This window comes from Oryza sativa, chromosome 4 (genome assembly GCF_034140825.1).
Source record: "Oryza sativa Japonica Group chromosome 4, ASM3414082v1".
Taxonomy (NCBI): Eukaryota; Viridiplantae; Streptophyta; class Magnoliopsida; order Poales; family Poaceae; genus Oryza; species Oryza sativa.
In genome coordinates, this window is record NC_089038.1 from 20,903,247 (window position 1) to 20,904,659 (window position 1,413).

The 1,413-nt window shown below is 62.5% G+C and overlaps 1 protein-coding gene across 1 annotated transcript; it reads left to right on the plus strand.

The window, feature by feature from the left end:
- LOC4335803 (transcription repressor OFP13) lies at window positions 1-1,413 on the plus strand. Its single transcript, XM_015779688.3, has 2 exons — window positions 1-670; window positions 759-1,413. The coding sequence occupies exons 1-2, from the start codon at window positions 71-73 to the stop codon at window positions 1,191-1,193; spliced, it is 1,035 nt and encodes a 344-aa protein (XP_015635174.1). The 5' UTR covers window positions 1-70; the 3' UTR covers window positions 1,194-1,413.

A 1,413-nucleotide genomic window follows, 5' to 3' on the forward strand; every position in this document is an offset into this window, starting at 1 on the left:
CCTCTCTATAAAACACAAGCGAAAATAAACGCCACGCCACGCCACCGCCTCCGTCAAACACGGCGGCGCAATGCCTCCCCTGAACCCTCCCCACCTCCACTTTGGAAAGCTCAGGAAGCGGGCGCGCGCCGTGGCCGCCGGCGGCGGACGCCAGCCGGCTGCTGCCATGGCCAAGAAGGGGCTCGTTGGTATCCTGTACAAGCTCCGCGACGTGCACCATCGCGCGCCGCCGACGCCGACGTCGCCCTCGTCGTCGTCGTCCCCGCACTGCCACGGCCGGCATCAGCTCTGCTACCCGCCGGCGCCGTCGTCGTGGCCGTGGCCGTCGTGCCGGCACCCGCGCACCAGCTCGTTCAGGTGGCCGACGGCGCCGCAGCAGGGGCAGGCGGACGACGACGCCGCCGCCGCCGCCGGCTCCGTGTACCGCACCGTGAACACTGTCTACGACACGTCGTCGCTGGAGCACTTCAACCCGCGGCGCTCCTCCCTGGACGAGGCGTCGTCCTGCATTGCTGACCGGAGCTTCTTCGCCGTGGAGTCGGAGGTGGAGGTGGAGGAGGAGAAGGAGAAGGAGAAGGAGCTGCAGCTGCGTGAGACGGCCGTCGTGCGCGGCGTCCGCTCGGAGCGGCTCTTTTTCGAGCCCGCCGGCGCGGAGTTCTTGCCCAAGCAGGTAATGCGGCGCACGTCGCGCACTACGATTAAGACGCGCGACGACGCGAGAGCAATCGATCTTGTTATAACACGAGAGAGGATTTCAGGAAATGGCGCGAGGCAAGAACGACGACGAGGCGACAGCCATGGACGTCGTCGCTCGCAAGAACGACGACGTCGACGAGGCGACGCCGATGACCACGCCGCAGACCGGCAAGAACGAAGCGGAAGCGGCGGAGGCCGCCGCGCTGAAGGGCGGCGCGGTGGTGCTGACGGTGGAGTCGGAGGACCCCTACGGCGACTTCAGGTCGTCGATGGCGGACATGGTGGCGGCGCACGGGCTGCGGGACTGGGAGGGCCTGGAGGAGCTCCTGGCGTGGTACCTCAAGCTGAACGCCAAGGGCGTCCATGGCGTCATCGTGGGGGCCTTCATCGACATGCTCGTGAGCCTCGCGTCCTCGCCGATCCCGTCGCAGTCGCCCTCGTCGTCGTGCATCACCTTCGAGGACTACTCGTCGGCGACCATGGAGGAGGAGAGCTAATTAAGCTGTTCTCGAGGAAGACGACGACCACGTTTTGTTTTTCTTTAGCCTCATCAAGAGATGACAATCTCTTTTTCTCTTTTTTTGGGTGCTAATTCTTTTGTGTTTCCACGAAGGAATGGCAAGTGAGGGAATTATTGTACAGTTGCTAAAAACTAATTGATGCTGATCATTAGTGTAGATTAATTAATTAATTAATGCTGAGATGGCTAATTGATCA

Bases quoted from the DNA above. Each gene is read 5' to 3' on its own strand.
- LOC4335803 (XM_015779688.3), top strand. From the start codon at position 71: ATGCCTCCCCTGAACCCTCCCCACCTCCACTTTGGAAAGCTCAGGAAG. The intron at 671-758 runs GTAATGCGGCGC...AGAGGATTTCAG, and splicing joins CGGAGTTCTTGCCCAAGCAG to GAAATGGCGCGAGGCAAGAA.